The sequence below is a fragment of the Aplidium turbinatum genome, chromosome 4 (assembly GCF_918807975.1).
Source record: "Aplidium turbinatum chromosome 4, kaAplTurb1.1, whole genome shotgun sequence".
Taxonomy (NCBI): Eukaryota; Metazoa; Chordata; class Ascidiacea; order Aplousobranchia; family Polyclinidae; genus Aplidium; species Aplidium turbinatum.
Genome location: NC_137475.1, coordinates 9,840,145 through 9,858,063, shown reverse-complemented (window position 1 = coordinate 9,858,063; position 17,919 = coordinate 9,840,145). Strand labels below are relative to the sequence as shown.

Sequence of the window (17,919 nt, the reverse complement as noted above, 5' to 3'; positions counted from 1 at the left end):
TGCCGTTTTCTTCATGTTCGCGCCAGCAATGAAAAATAAATTGAATTGAATTGACTTCTGCAGCTCACCCTTAAACAGGGACGTAGTTTAAAAAACAGTCATTTTACCTCTTGCCATTCAAAAAAGATCATTTTTCTGGTGACATACCGAAAGGGACCACGCAAACGTGACCGTCTTTTTTCTGCACTTTTTTTCGGTTTCAAAAACTCCTTTATAAAATCATTGAAAGTAAACAGGAATGCATGACAAACGAGGTTTTTATTGATGGTTGCATAGCAACAGCACGACGCATTGCACTGATTGCAAGTTTTTCCAAACAATTGTCAGTGTTTCAAAATACATCATTGTTCATCTACTAGACATTATTGTTTAGCTAATGATTGATTATAGTCGCACTGACTGACATGAAAATACTTTTGGTAGTAACTATCTCAGCTTTTAGGTAATAACTAACTGTGATGTGATGATGATGTGTTGTGATGTGATGCCATGCCATGTGTGATGTGATGCCTCTGTGATGCCATATCGCCTTTGAACCTAAGACATGTTTTGCCAAGTTGTTTACTTCTTCTTGCTTGTAAGGCAGTACTTTAGGCGACATCTATCAACTGCTGCAACCATTGCACTGTATCAATGTTGGGATCTTTTTGGTCCCCATGTTCTGTAGGTTGTGTTGTTTACTGAAGCTAATCTACTTAACAAATCATCACAAACAACTAAATATATAATAACCAACAGACTTAAGGCTATGCACTATGAAATGTTGGTGGTGCTTTTAATGTTGAAACGTCCTTCTACAGTTTCTATTATCGAGATGTTATTAATAATAATAACACAGACATGCAGTTTCAGTGCTTCGTTTTTACAGTTGCCATTTTTATTGTATAAGGTTGCTTAAGCTAACTTGTGTTCAGCACGAAATGTCTAATTTGTCTAAAGATTATGGTCTAGTAGTTGCAACTGGTTTAGGAACATGTGTAGTTGTTCAGTTATTAGCATGTAATGTTAGTAGAGCAAGAAAGAAGCATAAGATCCCGGTAGGTGATTCATTACATTCTTAATTTTCTTCTATTTTTGGTTTTATTTAGACAGACAAAACAAAGTAACTTTAACCGGTTTAACATAATGTATTAACCATTATGTTATAATGTGTATATTTATGTTAGATTATGTTATTTGTGTATAGGCTATAACCTACAAAAAAAATGATTAGCCTAAAATGAAATAAACTCTAAAATTTTTGACATGTTGACCTACTTGTGTTCTCACAGAGAGATAGAGAGAGAGAGAGATACTTGTGTTCTCATCAGGAATTACAAATCTGCAATATACATAAAATTTATAAGATAAATCTGACTATGCAGGCCTATAACTGTAACGACACTCCGAACTGAAAAGCATAAGTGATTCCAGAACGATTACAAGTAGCCTAAATAACATGGCTGCAAACAGATCACGTAAAGTGTAAAATACAAGCATGTGACAGCAATTAGAGCACACACAGAGGAAGGTTTTGGCTAATAGTAGCACTTAGCCTGTATTTTTAATTTGGCTTGTTTTTAAAGATTTGAAAATCAATGTTTTTGTATTCTTGACAATATTTTATTTTTAACAATTTGCAAAAACTGTATTATTTCATTGAATAAGTGTATAGGTAGCCTATAGCACATAATTTGTAGATAGCCTACTGTTCAATGAAGTCTTGTACGGTACGGTATTTATGTTAATGTAGAAGCTATGAATTCGTTATCAACCTTTAAAACTCCAGATGGCTGGTTATCTATAGCCTACAGTAGTCTCTGCTTATTAAGCCCACCTCGAAACCGGACGATTGTGGGCTTATTAAGTGGTTAGGCTTATTAAATGGGAGGACGATTCTTTGCCACTTCTATACCGTACATTCAGTAATTCTGGGTTGGATGAAATTGGGCTTAATCAGCAAGTGGGCTTTATAAGCGACGACCACTTCATCATAAAAGCAAAATTATTGCATCAGATTGCATAGGCTTAGGCTACTAAGTTAATAGGCATTTTTTATAACGAATGTGAAAAGTGAGTTCATGTAGCCTACACCACTTCTAGCCAAAAATATGTGTATGCTCAACCTACTTTGATGTTGCTGACTCTTGATTTTCAATTTAAAGAAATCATTAGCAGCAAAAGCTTTTGCTCATTTGCTGGAAATTGGCTACTATTTTTATACCATCTCTTTTAGTTATAATTTGCTTTTGAGCAACATGTTGTTTGTTGTCATATTTTCAATTGCTTTCATTTTTTATTGTTGATTTAAAGCTTTTTATGTTTGCAGTATCCCACCATGTATGTTGATAAAGAATGTACGTACAATTGTATCCAGCGTGCACACCAGCATACTCTAGAAGAGCATCCCTCTATTTTATTGATGTTGGCTGTTGGTGGCCTTGAATACCCGGTATGTGATGAGTTATACTTGATAGAGTCTTACCTTTTGGTGTTATTTCTTAGTTCTTAATTGACCCAAACCATCTTAATTCATAGGTAACTCACCATGTCACTTCTCTTTGTTTGGTCGGTACCGTACCGGATCTAGAAAACAATTCGGGGGCACCAAAGATTTAATAAAGAAGTATTGTAGCCTATGACAGAATGGCATAACTTTTGGTTCGAAAAAAAAAAAGTTTGGTGGGTGGCATGCTCCCAGAAAAGTTTGACGTATTTAACCCAGTTTTGGTCGACTTTGTACATTTTAGCCCCCCTAGTAGTTTCGCATACTTAGACCTACTCTGCAAGTATGCGAAACTACTAGGAATAATCTATCAAGGCTTTGTCAGTCCGAAGATAAAGATTCAAACCAACCAACCTATTCGAGCCCAGGCAGCAAAATCCGTCATTTTGCATTGATTCAACGTCTGCAGACCTTCACTTTGGATACATTGTCTGCAGACGTTGAATCAATGTAGCCTAAAATTGACGGATTTTGCTGTCTGTGGAGACATCTGTAATTTCATTTGTACAGAAGTGTAAAAATGTTTACAGAAAACTTCAGCTGGACTTGGTTGTCTTTGGATTCTCGGAAGGTTGGCTTTTGCTGCTGGATACTCAACTGGTGATCCGAAGAAGAGATCTTGGGGTACATTTGGCTACCTTGCTACCATGGGTCTGTTTGCTACTAGTGTTGCCTACACTCTAAAAAAGCTGCAAGTCATCTAAGTTGAATACATTAAACTCATGTTTATTACACGTTGGCAGTAAAGTGATATGAAGGTGTACATTTATCAGTTCGTTTACACGCTTTTGCAATAAATATTTTATTTTTGTAAACACGTGGTTTATTTCTTCAAAAACTTGTGACGCAACAGCCATTATCATGTGTGGATCAAGTTGTGCAAGAGTGGGATTTTTTCAGGGCTACTTTAGTTGCTGGGTTGCACAATTCAATTTATTTGAACACAGCATTTTAAACTACGAGGCAAAGGCAAGGCCGCTGAGAAGTTAATTTGGGCCCGGTACCAATGAGACAAGGCCCGGATTTAGGGGGGGTGCAGGTTTCCCGGGCTCCCCTACGTGGAAAAAAATGTGATTTTGTGTTACTTTTTTTCTTTCAGCCTTTGAAGTTTCTGCAAAATGCTGTGCAGTGCAGCCAGTGCTGGATTAATGCTACTGTAGACGTAGATGTGGTTTTTGCCGGGGGGCCCTCCGATCTAAAAATGCCCCGGGCCCCCCATCAACTAAAACCGGCCCTGAATGAGACCCAAATATAGAGACTTCTAAGAAAAAGGCACTGTATCAAAAGAATACGCAATGTTCCAGGGTGAAAAAGTACCCCCATGTCAACGTTACTCTGCAAGGGTGTTTACTGTTTAGTCCTCATGCAGACACTGTTTGATCACATTAAAAATGCACACGGGTAAGCTTTTGTGTTGCGAACGCTCGCCAGGCAAGACGAATGAACATCGCTGTTACGTTCCACATAAATTTTGTCCGTTCATTGACACGTAACACATTAACCATACCTCAAGTTAAGGATAGCCTACTGCTCTGCTAAATAAGCTAACCACATAACTGGGAGGCTGTCCTTTGTTTACAGCACTCCCTCGACATTAATAATGAATAATGTATTTTTTATCGACAAAAATGAAATATCAATCACTGCAACGTCATACTGAAGCGTGAAAAGTCATTCATCACGAACAATATACTGTACTCAATTCAACCCATATCAAATGAAACAGATCCGCATCCGTATACGTTAACTTCTGTAGTAGGCAAGGAAGCGCTCGTGATCCGATTTTATTAATACCAACACTGAGGCACACAGTCAGCTTTCAGCAACCGGTCAAAACCAGCCAAGTAGCCAATCAGTGTAACCAGCAAACATTGGTAAAGACGCCGGTTGGCGTATTTGTAAACCTTATTGTTATTCGGCACCATTAAGCTGAATTGGCCAATCAGACAACAGGAAGCCGGCCACACCACTAAGGAGGAAGAAATTTCTCCTGACGTCATTTCATTATGATACTACAATTTTTAGTCTGGTTTATACTTGCAAGAAGTTAAAATTTTTGGTCGCAATGCGAGCAAACTGATACCGCAGTTCGAAATTTTGTAATTTTAGCCTGGTTTAAAAATACAATAGGCTAAAGCTATTTGAATAGGTCTGAATTTCAGTTAAAGTCTTCGCAATGAGTTACTTTTGCTGTGGAAAGCTATTTTTCTGTTATCTCACAAAAAACAAGCCTGCTGCAGCGTTTTTGTCGCATTCAATTAAAGTGATATTGTACTATCATAATGGAATCACGTCAAGGAGAAATTTCCTATTCCTGAGGAGTGTGACCGGCTTCCTGACTGGTCAATTCTTCTTCATGATGCCAAATAACAGTAGGTTTTACAAATACGCTGCCGGTTCAACAAAATGCTTACTGTGTATAAAAGATCCAATCACCAATGAAGGTGGCCAGATAAAACAACAAGGATCGATGAAGAACAAGGCAGTGTCGTGGTCTAAATGACAGTCACAAATCTGGCTAAGTGGCCACAGCAAATACTTAAGTTTAATACTGGCGAATCCAGTTAATCACATTATCAGTGTTTTCTGCGCTTGAAGCACATCATGTGATGATCTGCACTGAAAAAACGAGATTGGTAATGGCTCAAAATACACAATCCTTACCAAATAAGATTCAATTTTGTTTACGAAAACAATGCACTTTCGAGGGTAAAAATCTCATTACAAAAACAAAGAATGACAGCAATAAATCCGTAAAAGCTTTTTAATTTATTGAACTGATGAGAAACAGGTATTTCAGCACCTGCTGACGATCTATTTCAGCAAGGGATGGGCAGATATTTTTACTGTTGAGCAATATTGAAAGCATTCCATAATATTATGAGCAAAGATTTACAAAACGTTTTCAAAACACAAGACAGCTGACATAATAATACGTTGAAACCTTAATCATTATCCTCAGGATTAAATATTTCTACCACTGGGTTGAATTTTCTAATAACAAGTTTAAAATGAATGCTGTCATGGCTTAATACAAACGGCTCCCTTGTCGCATCACTTTAATGAACACCAAAGTAGATCACTTCCTTGCATAGAAAAATATACCAAATTCAAAATGATCCCAGCTTTACTAACTTGAATCTGACCAAGTAAAAAACAAAAGTAGCACAAATTGGTAAAGACATGACGGCCAGTTTGCTTTTATAATTTGATTTAGGTGGGAGATTGTTGACAAAGTCTGCTTGCTTATACTGTTCTGTCCTGTTGGTCTTTAAAGAATTGACTTGTAGGTGAAGACTTTTCAGAGATTGGCAAAGCTTGTGTGTGGCTTGTAACAACTTTTCAACCTGCAAACAATGAAAGTTGATGTAAAAACGAGTTGGGCCACTTACACATGGTAGTGCCAAGGAAAAATGTGTGAACATTTCGGTGATTTCATTTTTTCACAATGTTTGAAATCAAAAATGTTTGGGGTCTAATCAGATCGAATTTCGGCCACATACAACCGATCCAAAGTGTTTTTTCGAACGGACAACTTTTAGAGGGTGCGCAACTCCCCAAAGTTTGAAAAATTGAAGTGTGGGAAAATTTGCAGAAAGTATGCGATATCTCGATAACGGAAGGAGATAGGAAGACATGTAAGGTGTCAACCAACTTCCTATCTGAGCTTAATACATTTTACTACCCTATCTGCAACGGAAAAAAAAGTTATTTAGAAAAAACTGTTTTTTTTTTCAAATTTTTGAAGTTATGTTTCCAGTTTTACAGAAGCAAAACGCTTTCCAGTAAGCACACTGATAACCAATTATAGACTATATAGAGCAACAAACCTTTCCTGCTATAGCATAGCCATAGGGTATAAGTGTGCAATGTGCATCAAATTTTACACAACAATGGAATTCTTTTCAGGATTGGCTTAGCATAGAATACCGTCATCTCCTATCGTACAATGTCTCACACATGTCTCTCGCAAATCAAGAGTAATACCCCTTGTGAGCGCGAAGAAAAACATACAATACTTGCATGCTACAGGTATACAAACGCAGCTACAGGAACGGGGATCCAGATCATCCAGTCATGACTGGTGAAAAATAGAACAAACAAGCAGCATCTTGTAGAACGGGAAATCGGGCATGTTACCCAAGAATAAAAATTACTAGCGGCATGTATTTTTCAACATTGCTTAAATACGACCTCGGTCTGACATCAACTTTGCTTTGTTGGTCAGAGTTGTCAACAATCTTCAGCACTGGCACTGAAGACCAGAAACCAGCGCCCCGAAAGCTCAATGGGTTAGCGCGTGACTTCTGGAACGAAGAAGCTTCAAGATCAAGCGGCGCTGGTTCGACTCTCGGTCTCGGGGTGTGCGCTTGAGCAACGCACGTTTAGGACTGCTCTCCGTTCAGCGGCATCTAATGGATGGAATAGTTCCCCGGCAACAAGACTTCAACAATCGGAAACTTCACTAGACATCAATCACTAGACTATCACATCACTAGACTTCATTGACATCAATCTCGGTGACCGGGCCTGCGTCAGTGATGCAAAGCCTCGTCTACAAGTATGCGAAACTGCCAGGATTAAGCTCTGCAAGAAACTTTCCCAGTCCGAGGATAAAGATTCAATCAATTAAGATGAAGACAGTGTACTGTATATACATAGTTTTTGAAACGTTTGTTTGCTGCACATGAGTTTAGTTTCCAAATTTTGGGCTCTTTATTTTTTGATTAGATTAACCAGGCGTTCCAACCATTTTGCTGTTCAGAACAATTCCACTTCTTTTAATTTGCTTGTGCGAGATGGAAATTAAAGTACCAAACTACAATATACGAAACCAGCACGGCAATAAACTTGGAAGGTGGTAAAACCTTGCAAGGCTTAAATCGTGCATGAACGGCTGTTCGTATAGAAAGCTATATGCCAGCAGCCCTGCACCCAGTCAGCTATAGGCTATAAAACGGATGTGATCATAATATACCTGAGCCACCACGATTTCGTCGGGATTGCCCTCAATTTGCGCGCTGGCAGGAGGCTGAAGAACTTGCGGATACGTTTTCAGCTGAAGTTTTGCGTACCTACATTAAGGAAGATACTTAGAACTAAAGTCATTGGTATAGAAAAAGAGCAAAAATCACAAGACCCAAAATTAAACAGCCAGACGGAAGGGGGCAATTTACGTTCTCACCGAAGACCGCTGCCAACATACAGCAAATGATCGGAAGAAATTCTGAGTAAAGCTTGAAGATTTCCGAAAGTTAAAGCGGTGCTACTAAAGTTTGGAAGACTGGTTTCTTTCCATTCGGTTGTATGCCAGTCTTTCACCTGAAAGTGAAAAATATATACTAGCAATATGCTGCTTACTGTTTACAAAAAATTACAATTAAACAATACACGATTGCAATTTTCTAACACCCATTGAATAATATCATTAGTTGACGAAAATTGGCTGCCAGTCATTGTAACTTCGACATGCCACAAGAAACGTAAACAGTGAATTAATGGCTAAGTGCTATACTGAAAGCTTCTTACAGCAGTTAAGATTCTGTTTCTCGCTCCAACTTGTTTAACTCCAATGTTTATCAGATCATCTGGAGAAGCACACAAAAGCTGTTCAAATTCAAAATCGTGTTCGTGAAATTTTGGTATTAAATTAGTCAAGTTTAAACCGCACAGAAGAAGCTCCAGCTGTCCATACCTGAAACAAAGCATGAAGATAAGAATACTCAGGGAATTAGTTTAGAATTGTTCATTTATCACAAAAAGGGTACAGTATTAACAACTACGTACTGTGCTTGCAAGTACCGTACACATTATATGCAGATATTTACAAACTGTAAAACAATAATTGTACACTGGTAGCTTATCAAAGTAACACAGCATTGACTAAGCCAATAAAATATTCTAAGGGGTTTATGAATAGGGTGGGCTGAAAAAACTTTTTTTTTTGAAAATTACGAATGGGGGGGTCTTAATGCCTGGCAAATGGTCCAAAAACATCCCCAAAAAAGTTTGGGAAGTTGGGGGCAAAAACCAGCCTCCAACTCCCCCATCAAGGTCATGCGGGAGTCAAATTTCATGAAAATGGTGTAACTCGAGAACCGCTTGTGGTAGAAAGCTGTTCTTACACTCAAATGATGCAGAATAGTCATAATTCTATCTGTCCTAAAACAACTTTTCTTTGTATATAAGTAATATATTTATTGAGATATTTAGAAAAAAACTGGTATTCCATGTTCTTATGTACAATTGTACATTCGCATGTGCTTATCACATCAGGCTTTCTAGATTTTTGCTATTAAAACTGCTGACATGCAAACTTCAGCAGTCAGCACTTGTCACCAAAGCATCTCTTTTGATGAGTAGTGTGCAATAGACAATTACTGTAGACATAGAATTAGACCAATGAACATCTCAAGAGCGTTCATTAAAAACGAATACAAAACGATATACTAGCAAAATCTAAATATAAAATCGTCTCCACTCCTGCACACATGAAAAACCATTCAGTTGCAAAGTTATCATAGCAGTGCACACTGTACAGTATAATGTTCTGCAGTGTATTTATAACTGAAATGTTGTAGCCTACCTGTATTCTAACTGGCTTGACAAAACGTTACGTTGGCGTCACATGAGGGAGGGTGGGGGTCAAAAAATCGGAAAAACAGCGTTATGTAATATTTGAACCTTCCCTAAGACGTTTCACAATCAAGATACTACTGGCATCTTGTTTTGAGTAATATAAAGTTGCAATGAAAAAAATACAAAAAACAGTGAAATAATGCAGGATGCAGCCCACAGAAAAGTGACACTGCAGTTGTTACTTTGCCTAATCTGTGGCAAAGTGAGACTTATTGTCAAATTTTTTCATCATCTTTCTGGATCTAATTTTTTGCCGTATAAGCCCATCACGTCGCTCAAATGTTGCAACTGCTGTTGCTGCTTCACTGACAAGCTTAATGTGGCGCTCAACTGCTTGATTGTGGCATGGATGTAGCAGCTTGAGAGGGTTGGTAGGAATGTCATTTACTTCGGCAGAGGACTTCTTCCTAATTGCTGGTGGTTTAGTAACACCGTCCATGTTCATGTCCACAAGTTTGTAATAAACTTTGTTCTTTACATTAATTTTTGGGACTCTAAAACGGCGAAAGGTTTCAAAAGATACGTCTTCATCTGATTCATCTTCTGGCCAATATCCTCCTTCATAACTTTCTGCTGGGATTTCAGCATCAGCACTAGGGTGGATAAAAAAAAACGAATTTTTGAGTTCAGCTTAGTGCATCTGCCAAAAGATGCAGTTTGGGCTATCTTTTACATTGGTACTTGAAAAAACATTTTTTGATCCCGTTTGACCCCTATCCAAGAGCGCTCTAGTGGCCGCCGAGCCAAAATTCCTTAAATTGGCCATAATACTTTTTCTAGTGGGTGTAGGCTAATGATTTTGGTGTCTAACCCCACTAAATCAAGTCTTAGGAAGTCACTTCTGCAGTCTAAAATGATGCATGGGCAGCCAAAATTGCATAATGACATTTTTGCTCTAAAAAGGGCATTTTATGGGAAAGAAATGGCATTTTTAGATATTTCGGGCAGTTTTATGGATAAAATACTAAAAAAAGTGTAACCTAGGTAAACCACACTAGGATGTGACCATTTGTGTGCAAACTGGCCTCTAGTCCAATGAGGTGGTTGAGGTCCAATAGACTTTTGCCTGTTCAACTATTTATCGTACAGGGAATTAAAAGAATATGCTTGTCTAATGTCTATACGAGTTGTTAGTAAATTCACACTTTTTACGCGTTGGAATAGCTAAAAATACAACTCCAGTGAGCGGAAGTGGTCTAAAATTCTAATTTTGCACTGGAAATAGATCAAATACACATAGAAAGTTACCAATAGGCCAGTAAGTTTGCTACATGAAAGCCTGGTATTGAATCTGTATGTATACAGTAGCCCTAACACATTTTGTCACAGAAGGCAATGTGATCGACTAGTCTAATCTGTGCAAGAGGATGTTAGTTTTTTCTTTTTCTCAAATTAGGTGTGTCTTTTCTGCTAGCTTCCAATATTTGTAAAGTGTTTTGATAGTGTTCCTCGTTTCTGGCACTATGTAGATAATTAATCGGTGCTCAGTTTAACTCCATGTTCAGCCACATTGTAAACAGCTTTCTGGTATGACTCTGATTCAGACCATTTCTCTACTGATAAAGGAAGAAAATCATCATTTATCTCTAAAACAGAGAAAAAGAACCAAGAGTCCTTTGTGATAAAATCTGTCAGTTTTGATTCCAGATTGATTTCTGATGGAAAATGTGGTTTCCCGTAGCTAGCCAGTGCCAAACCGATCTGCTGGTGTAAAAACAGGATCTGTAGGTTTTACATGTATAAGTTCATCAGCCATCTGATGTTTTCCTCTTCCTGAACTTCAGAGCTGAACAGTGCCAGTGGTACCATCTCAGCAGAGAGATACCAAAATTGACGTTTGAAGCTACGTTCAGCAGCATCTGATATCAACTTATGCACTGCTCCATATCTGAGAATGTTCTTGTACATAGTCAAACAGTTCCAAGGAGCATCTACAGCAACACTACACCAAAGCCAATATATACAGTAGATGAGTGAAATAAAATTTGTGAGATCTTTCAGTTTAGCCACTTGTGAAACTGATGTGATAGTTCCCTTAGGTAACTTAGCTTTTTGATTTTCCAGTAGCACCAATTGATAGGAATGAATCAATTTGGCCATCCATCTGGCCTTGTGTGTGGCCCCAGAACGGTAAAATTTCACATTTTGTAGACCAAGACTTATATAAACAATGCACAAGTTCATAAGTTATTTATAGTCGCCTCAAATGAACTTGTATTTGCTTTGTGCAAGTTGAGCAACGTCATCTTTAAGGTTCTGAATGAGATCGTGTGTTGTTATTGGAAAGCTGTTGATATCCAGTGTGCTTAGCAGTTGGCCACTGTGGAATAGGATCCCAGTTCTTGCGGAGTCTCATGAAGATGCTCATTTCTGGTTATTTTGAAACCTCTAGCTTTAAATCTTTAAAGATATGTGACACAACAATTTCACCGATGTGATGTAAACAAGCTGACCAGAGAAGTTCCTTATCTTTAAGAGCTACAGTAGAAGCAGTTTTTGCGTTTCTTTTTAGAGTGTTTTTGTCGTTTTTCTGCACTAAGAATCCTACTTTCTTTCCTTCTGACTCGTGCGAATAAAATAGAGTCAAATCCGGCTATTGTGGCTGTCCTGTCTGTCATCATTCCTTTTAAGAAAGATATGTCTGCAGGATTTGATCGTCGTCGTCGTTCGTATGAACGCAGGATTTGATATAAGCTCCTCAACAAAATACTAACATACGGTACTGATTTCGCCTGAACCCGTTGTCATGCATTTTGTGTCCATTACTGTAATGCTATGGATAGTTGGATGCACAAATTAAAGGCAGCATTTTTACAATTAACTTCATATGGTAATTGTTTGCTTTATATGTTTGCTTCAGTGTATTAACAGCAATACCTTTAGAAGCATTATGAATTTGTTTTTCTTTGCCCTTTTAAAAAAAAAACAATAAATTTCCAACTTTTTCAAGCATTTTTGCTGAATAAAGGCATTTTGCTAGCCCATAGATGATTTTAGACTGCAGAAATGACTTCCCAAGACTTGATTTAGTGGGGATAGACACCAAAACCACAAGCCTGCACCCACTAGAAAAAAAATTATAGCCAATTTAAGGAATTCTGCCTCGGCGGTCACTAGAGAGCTCTTGGATAGGGGTCAAACGGGATCAAAAAATGTTTTTTTAAGTACCAATGTAAAAGATAGCCCAAACTGCATCTTTTGGCAGATGCACTAAGCTGAACTCAAAATTTCGTTTTTTTGATCCACCCTAATCAGCACTTGCCTGCAGCTCACCGCGGATAGCCATAAGTTTGTTTACTGCTAAACAGCGAACCTGGTAATCACTATCACCCAACATGGCCAATAAAATATTTTCTGGGTGAGCAATATAGGCATTGCGCTTGAGAGATACTATTGCTGTTTCTCTTATTTTTGGACTAGGAAACTTTGTAATTCGCTCTAGCAATGCATGGAAATTGCACTTGCACTTGCTGCACGGATTTTAAGACTTTACATTTCCGAAGAAAAACCATCAAAAAACCTTGCTCTTTTAGCAGAATTTTGTGTTAAAATTTTCTTTCCTTCTTGGTTTGAGATAAAATGAAGAAATCCCGTATCTGAAGGAGCAAAGAATTTCCATGCATTGCTAGAGCGAATTACAAAGTTTCCTAGTCCAAAAATAAGAGAAACAGCAATAGCATCTCTCGAGCGCAATGCCTATTTTGCTCACCCAGAAAATATTGTATTGGCCATGTTGGGTGATAGTGATTACCAGGTTCGCTGTTTAGCAGTAAACAAACTATGGCTATCCGCGGTGAGCTGCAGGCAAGTGCTGATGCTGAAATGCCAGCAGAAAGTTATGAAGGATGATATTGGCCAGAAGATGAACCAGATAAAGACGTATCTTCTGAAACCTTTCGCCGTTTTAGAGTCCCAAAAATTAATGTAAAGACCAAAGTTTATTACAAACTTGTGGACATGAACATGGACGGTGTTACTAAACCACCAGCAATTAGGAAGAAGTCCTCTGCCGAAGTAAATGTCATTCCTACCAACCCTCTCAAGCTGCTACATCCATGCCACAATCAAGCAGTTGAGCGCCACATTAAGCTTGTCAGTGAAGCAGCAACAGCAGTTGCAACATTTGAGCGACGTGATGGGCTTATACGGCAAAAAATTAGATCCAGAAAGTTGATGAAAAAATTTGACAATAAGTCTCACTTTGCCACAGATTAGGCAAAGTAATAACTGCAGTGTCACTTTTCTGTGGGCTGCATCCTGCATTACTTCACTGTTTTTTTTGTTTTACACTGCAACTTTATATTACTCAAAACAAGATGCCAGTAGTATTTTGATTGTGAAACGTCTTAGGGAAGGTTCAAATATTACATAACGCTGTTTTTCCGATTTTTTGACCCCCACCCTCCCTCATATGACGCCAACGTAACGTTTTGTCAAGCCAGTTAGAATACAGGACTACAGGTAGGCTACAACATTTCAGTTATACACTGCAGAACATTATACTGTACAGTGAATACTGCTATAACTTTGCAACTGAATGGTTTTTCATGTGTGCAGGAGTGGAGACGATTTTATATTTATATTTTGATCATACGCGCCGACTTCCGGGGGGGCCGGGGGGCGGCGCCCCCCGTAAATTTATGGTTGAGGGGCAAGAAAAATGGTTATTACAAGTGTTGTTTCAAAGATAAAACACTTCGCGAAAGAGATTTAGATCATTTAAACGGACTTGAAGAATGCCGAAAGCGAAAAATAGCCTACGTTGCTTTTGCCCGCAAAACAGCAGCTGATCGCATGGCTTTCGCATACGGTAGGAAATTTCAAAGTAGATGCTAGAGTAACTTACGCTGCTGGAATAGTCACGTAACTCTTCACAGCAATATTAAGTAAACCAGCTAAATTAAACGCGCTGTTTTCAACGAGGTCTTCCCGCTGTGAGATCAATTATGATTCAACAGATCGCATTGTTTTGTTCGCAATGTGTGAGAATTAAATCGAAAACCGATAAAAGAAAAGGTGTTTAATAGTCTTGGCCGCAGATATTGCTTGCATTAACGACGCCTCTTACTGCTATTATCACCAAGCCAACTGACATCATTGTTTTATGCGGCCTCTAAGGTTTGACATCAACTTCAACAATCATGGAATGTTACGTAATGAGAACGGTTATATCCTAGACGCAAAAATAAAAAAATTGATCGCTTAAAACAGCTCTTTCCGCTGTTTTGTCTCGTGAGCTTTGCATATTGCTTAACATGTGCATAAGGTTTAGAATTGACAAGAAATCATTAAATTTGAAAATTAAATTTGAATCACTGCAAATAAACGTATTCAAAACTTTGACTTCGGCCGACGCCATTACACCCTCCGTAATCTACGTCGGCAATGATTTCGCCTCAGCCAAAATTTTGAAAACTGCCGAGCTGGAGACAACAACTTGTCCCGTGTTATGTTGAACCTGTCTTTTTGAGGTGAAAATCACTTGCGAACATCTCGATTTATACTCGAGTATATACGGTATTCGATAAAAGACTATAAAGAGTAAAGACTTTTAATAAAAAACAGAAAACACTTCGTCGTTGTTAGCGCTTTGAAAATAAGTAATTAGCAAAACAAGCGAAACGAGGTTAATAAAACTGATAGCAAGTTTCCACTCTGCTTGAGATCGTGATTTTTTGCGTTTTATTTCGATAACTTCACTGTCTTGATCGTTGATATTCACTCGCACGAAAAGGAAATGAATTATCGGCTTGTTTTCCAACTGTTCCAATTGTGAGCTAACAATATCAAAATTTTTACGACTAGGCGTACTGCATGCGTAAAACTAATCGTTTCAAGCAGCGGTTCTAATGATCAATCATTTTATTTTTTGTCATTAACACGTCCGGGACGAAAAAGATACTAACTACAAAAATCGATATAGACCTACCAGCACGTTAATGAACGGGAAAAGGTGGCAAAACCTTGAAAGGCTTAAAACGTGCCTGAATGAAAAATTATGTAGTAGGCTATAGATCAGTAGTTAGCACGGCCACAAAACCCAAAATTGATAAATTCGGTTTGCGACCTAGGTGTCAATATAAACAAGACACTAACCTTAATTAAAGACTATTTTACGTCATCACCTTTCTCGCCCCCCAAGGTTTTTTGAAAAGTCGGCGCCTATGATTTTGATAGTACATCGTTTTGTATTCGTTTTTAATGAACGCTCTTAAGACGTTCATTGGTCTAATTCTATGTCTACAGTAATTGTCTATTGCACACTACTCATCAACAGAGATGCTTTGGTGACAAATGCTGACTGCTGAAGTTTGCATGTCAGTAGTTTTAATAGCGAAAATCTAGAAGGCTGATGTGATAAGCACATGCGAATGTACAATTGTACATAAGAACATGGAATACCAGTTTTTTCTAAATATCTCAATAAATACATTACTTACGAAGAAAAGTTGTTTTAGGACAGATAGAATTATGACTATTCTGCATCATTTGAGTGTAAGAACAGCTTTCTACCACAAGCGGTTCTCGAGTTACACCATTTTCATGAAATTTGACTCCCACATGACCTTGATGGGGGAGTTGGAGGCTGGTTTTTGCCCCCAAATCCCCCAAAATTATTTTGGGATGTTTTTGGATCATTTGCCAGGCATTAGGACCCCCCATTTGTAATTTTCAAAAAAAAAGTTTTTTCAGCCCACCCTATTTATGAAGCAGACAGAGCCTGTTCAAAAAATATAATTCAATTTTAACAGAAATATATGTTTTTAAGACCATTGGCTAAATAAAGTAAAATTAAGGGGCATGTCTGCCACAACATTTTTATCTTAAAATGAGTGCATTTGCATTTGATGGTGAGTACAATCAATACCGGTAGTCTATGCTTGCTGTAGTGTATAGATAGTGAGCAGACAGTCTGTAACATTCTCATTAGCAGCATAGGCCTCGCACAATAAGAACTTAATCTTCTCATCTCCTGATGCTTTGTATTGGTAATTAAATATGGGACCACATATATATTCCCTTTATTCAGTTAAAGGGTTTTGAATTACAAGAAAATTAGTCATCCATAAATTAACTGAGTGGAATTTAAGAGATTGAAGATGCATAAATAATATTTAATGTATTATGTAGCTAATCTTATAAAAAGACAGAGTTGCAACAACATAATTTTGTCACCCGCTACTCTATGATGGCACACGGTTTCTGACTCTCTGTGATAAAACGTTTGCAGAAAATGTCTTGTTGATTTTATAAAAATTAAAAGGGATGACCCATGTATTTCTCAACTTTCAAAATCAACAAACTATTCGCAATACTATATTACAGAAGGAACTACTGAAGCTTTAAGCCTACTTTAAGCTATTTTGTCTAAAAACAGAAACAAGCAATATAATATCATACTTATAATATTGATCATCCATCAGGCCTTTGTTAATATCTATTTTTATGTCATCTTCTTGTTGCATAGTAGCAGGAAGTTGGTCCCAAAAGCTTTTTTCTACAATGGTTCTTTCAGTTTTTGATTTAACTAACTCTGATACATTTTGGTGTTTGTCATCATTAACAACAGTTGAAGCAGATGGGTCTTTGTCATTGGTAAATATGTCATTAAGCTGATCACTTCTATCCTTTTCAGTAGCACTCAAAGCTTCCTCAGTGTTCGCATCTTCAATGATCTGTCTAGTGCCGTTAGTTTCTGCGTCTTCATGGCAACTTACTCCATTACAAATTGGTGAAATAGAATTGAGCAGTGTTTTAACGTCGGCAGGAAGCAAAGATACATCTTCAGGGTCTGCATTAAACACTGAAGCACCTTGTTGAATTAATAATTTTATTGTACTATTAAGAGTCTTAGAAATTGCCCAATCAAGAGCAGTAAACCCTTTTTTGTCTGTGTGATTTATTATCGTAGCAGTATGTGTCAGTATCAATGATGTAGCCTCATCATTCCCACTTCTTGCTATGAAAATCAAAGCCGTCTTGCCTTGTTGATCAACAGCAAGAGCATTGGCTCCATATTTAAGTAATATCTTTATAACTTCAATTACATTTTCTTGTTGTGTGCACTTGCAAATTGACATTAATGGAGTGCATCCATCTGAACCACTTGCATTGATTTCAGCTCCGTTTTCAATGAGAACGTTTATCACATCAATGTGTGCAAAATAGCATGCGTAAAGTAAAGGCGTCCATCCAGAATCAAAAAGAACATTACAAATGTTACGTTGGTCACCAATTAATTTCTTGATGGCAACTAAATTTCCACCAATCAAAGCATTTTGAAAATCACTTAGCAAAACAATGTTGAAAGAATTTTCTGCTCCATCAATTAGACAATTTGACTTCACAGTTGACTTTTTTTTGTAATTTCTTGAAGTATCAGTAACATCAGCATGAACAGATGATAATTCAGTTTCGTCTTCAAAATCAAAATAGTCATCATCATCAAAATCACTGTCACCTGCTGCAGCAAATTTGAGCATTGTCTATTAAACTTATAAAATAATCAACAAGGATCAACAGTAAATACTTGCAAAAAAATTCTGGAACAAACCCATATAGACGTTACAGCTTAAAAGGAATGAATTAAAATTGTTACCAATAGTCTTGTGTCAAGATGTGGAGACTTTCATATGCTAATATGTGACTCCAGTCCATACAACTTCAATATTATATACCGTACCACAATAATGACACAAGCTGCATAAAAGTCAAATGGAGGTTTGATAAAACTTTTGTTTTGAATAGTCTACCGATAACACTCTTCAAATAAAAGCATACAATGATAATAATTA

General features: G+C 37.6%; 2 protein-coding genes across 2 annotated transcripts; one reads left to right on the top strand and one right to left on the bottom strand.

Annotated features, from left to right (window-relative positions):
• The first annotated feature begins 823 nt into the window (after positions 1 to 823).
• Positions 824 to 3,300, top strand: LOC145769469 (glutathione S-transferase 3, mitochondrial-like). Its single transcript, XM_082581113.1, has 3 exons — positions 824 to 1,037; positions 2,309 to 2,431; positions 3,016 to 3,300. The coding sequence occupies exons 1-3, from the start codon at positions 921 to 923 to the stop codon at positions 3,187 to 3,189; spliced, it is 414 nt and encodes a 137-aa protein (XP_082437239.1). The 5' UTR covers positions 824 to 920; the 3' UTR covers positions 3,190 to 3,300.
• Positions 3,301 to 4,092: 792 nt separating this feature from the next.
• LOC145768751 (uncharacterized) lies at positions 4,093 to 17,607 on the bottom strand. The gene is made up of 5 exons (XM_082580334.1): positions 16,526 to 17,607; positions 8,015 to 8,180; positions 7,671 to 7,807; positions 7,464 to 7,560; positions 4,093 to 5,832 (listed from the first exon to the last, which is right to left on the bottom strand). Exons 1-5 carry the CDS (start codon positions 17,605 to 17,607, stop codon positions 5,596 to 5,598), a joined length of 1,719 nt encoding a protein of 572 aa, XP_082436460.1. The 3' UTR covers positions 4,093 to 5,595.
• Between the last annotated feature and the right edge of the window lie 312 nt (positions 17,608 to 17,919).